This window comes from Zingiber officinale, chromosome 5A (genome assembly GCF_018446385.1).
Source record: "Zingiber officinale cultivar Zhangliang chromosome 5A, Zo_v1.1, whole genome shotgun sequence".
Lineage (NCBI taxonomy): Eukaryota > Viridiplantae > Streptophyta > Magnoliopsida > Zingiberales > Zingiberaceae > Zingiber > Zingiber officinale.
The window spans coordinates 110,402,279-110,403,972 of NC_055994.1; the positions used below are offsets into that span (position 1 = coordinate 110,402,279).

At 35.7% G+C, this 1,694-nt stretch overlaps 1 protein-coding gene across 1 annotated transcript; it reads left to right on the forward strand.

Moving 5' to 3' along the window:
• Window positions 1–600: 600 nt before the first annotated feature.
• Window positions 601–1,402, forward strand: LOC121983135 (probable methionine--tRNA ligase). Its single transcript, XM_042536103.1, has 3 exons — window positions 601–637; window positions 714–815; window positions 972–1,402. Exons 1-3 carry the CDS (start codon window positions 632–634, stop codon window positions 1,194–1,196), a joined length of 333 nt encoding a protein of 110 aa, XP_042392037.1. The 5' UTR covers window positions 601–631; the 3' UTR covers window positions 1,197–1,402.
• The last annotated feature ends 292 nt before the right edge of the window (window positions 1,403–1,694 follow it).

Consider the following 1,694-nt stretch of genomic DNA (forward strand, 5'->3'; position numbering starts at 1 on the left):
GAATATAATACCTGTAGAAGACGTAAAACAGGGTTGATAGCTGAAATTTGGAGAAATGTAGTTGCTACAATCACAATAACAGATTTGATAAATCATACTCTTCAAGTACCCCATTCATATCTGCAAATAAAACCACAACATAAAACTTTGTCAATAGAACCTGCAAAATATAAACATATATTAGAAGAGTTCATCTTTATTTGAAGCACTAGTAACTCTTGACCATATACAATTTTTGATACAAGGAGAAAGTTTCATGAAGGTTTATCCTAGACCTGCAAATGAAGCTACTTTTTAGTGTTGTATTAATGTAAATGGTTTTCCAAGTTTTGAAGTATTAATAAAACTCGACTTAATGAAGTTAAAGCTTATCCTAGAGCTCAATAAGTTTCTCATGTGACCTGCTGTAGGAAATTCTAAGAAACAACATAACAAGCCTTCTGGCAGTACAAAAACGAAGTCTGCTGAAACAGAAATTTCTGTCTCAAGACTTGACATACCTGTTGGCCTCATCAAAAAAGTTCAGAAGCACCCAGACGCAAATTCACTCTATGTTGAAGAAATTGATGTCGGTGAAGAATCCCCTCGAACAATTGTTAGTGGCCTCGTGAAATATATTCCTCTTGAGGAAATGCAGGTTTATTTTGCTTCCCTTTTCAAATTTTCTTCCATTTGGATGTGAATTTCCTATGTTCTCTAAACCACTGGTGCAGAATCGGAAGGTTTGTGTCCTTTGTAACTTGAAGCCTGCAACCATGAGGGGCATTAAGTCACAAGCAATGGTCTTGGCTGCATCAAACGATGACCACACAAAGTTAAGTCGTTAACTCTGCCTCCATTCTTACAAGTCTTTGCTTTTACTAACCTGTTAGTTTTTTAGTATTATAATATTGGTTGGTTTACCTGGGAAATTATCATCTTTACATGTGATCATTCATCAAGAACGACTAATGAATTCATTTTGTTTCCAGGTTGAGTTAGTTGATCCACCATCATCAGCCAAGGTTGGTGAACGAGTGACCTTTCTGGGATACTCAGGCGAACCAAACAGCGTCTTAAACGCCAAGAGCAAAGTTTGGGAGAAGCTGCAGGTTGATCTGCAGTCTAATAAAGAGTGGTTGCCTGTTATAAGGATGTGCCTTTCACAACATCTGCTGGTGTTTGTAAAGTTTCGTCTATCACAAATGGAGCCATAAGGTAGACAATCTGCCTTTTTACATTAAGGTCCAATGCATTATAAACCAAAAATTATAACAAGTATGAGGTCAAAAAAGTATTGAACAACAAACATAAATCTTAAATGAGTTTCATATGCTAAATAAACTCCATCAAGAAACTACTACTTGATTAAAGGATAAAATTTCTAGTCTTAGTGAAAGTGCAGGCTCAACTTGCAACTTTAATCAACTTATTCAAGCAATAGCGAATACAACTTGATCAAGGGCTTCATGTAATTCCCACTAGTGGGTGATTCTTAATCAACAATTATTATCTTAAAGGAGAGATCAAGGGATTCTCGGATAAATCTATTGTAGCATTGCATAAACTAAGCTAACTAAGCTCTGACAGATCTTGTTTCGCCATCAAGTTTCTAGAAACAAAATAAAACCATTAGTGTGTTTAAGAAAACAAAGACTTCTAATCTACTTATCTGTCAAGCTCCCAAGAGGTATGCGTTTCATCAAGACTAATAA

Coding starts and splice junctions, on each gene's coding strand:
- LOC121983135 (XM_042536103.1), top strand. Junction 816..971: donor CAAACGATGACCACACAAAG/TTAAGTCGTTAA, acceptor TTTTGTTTCCAG/GTTGAGTTAGTTGATCCACC.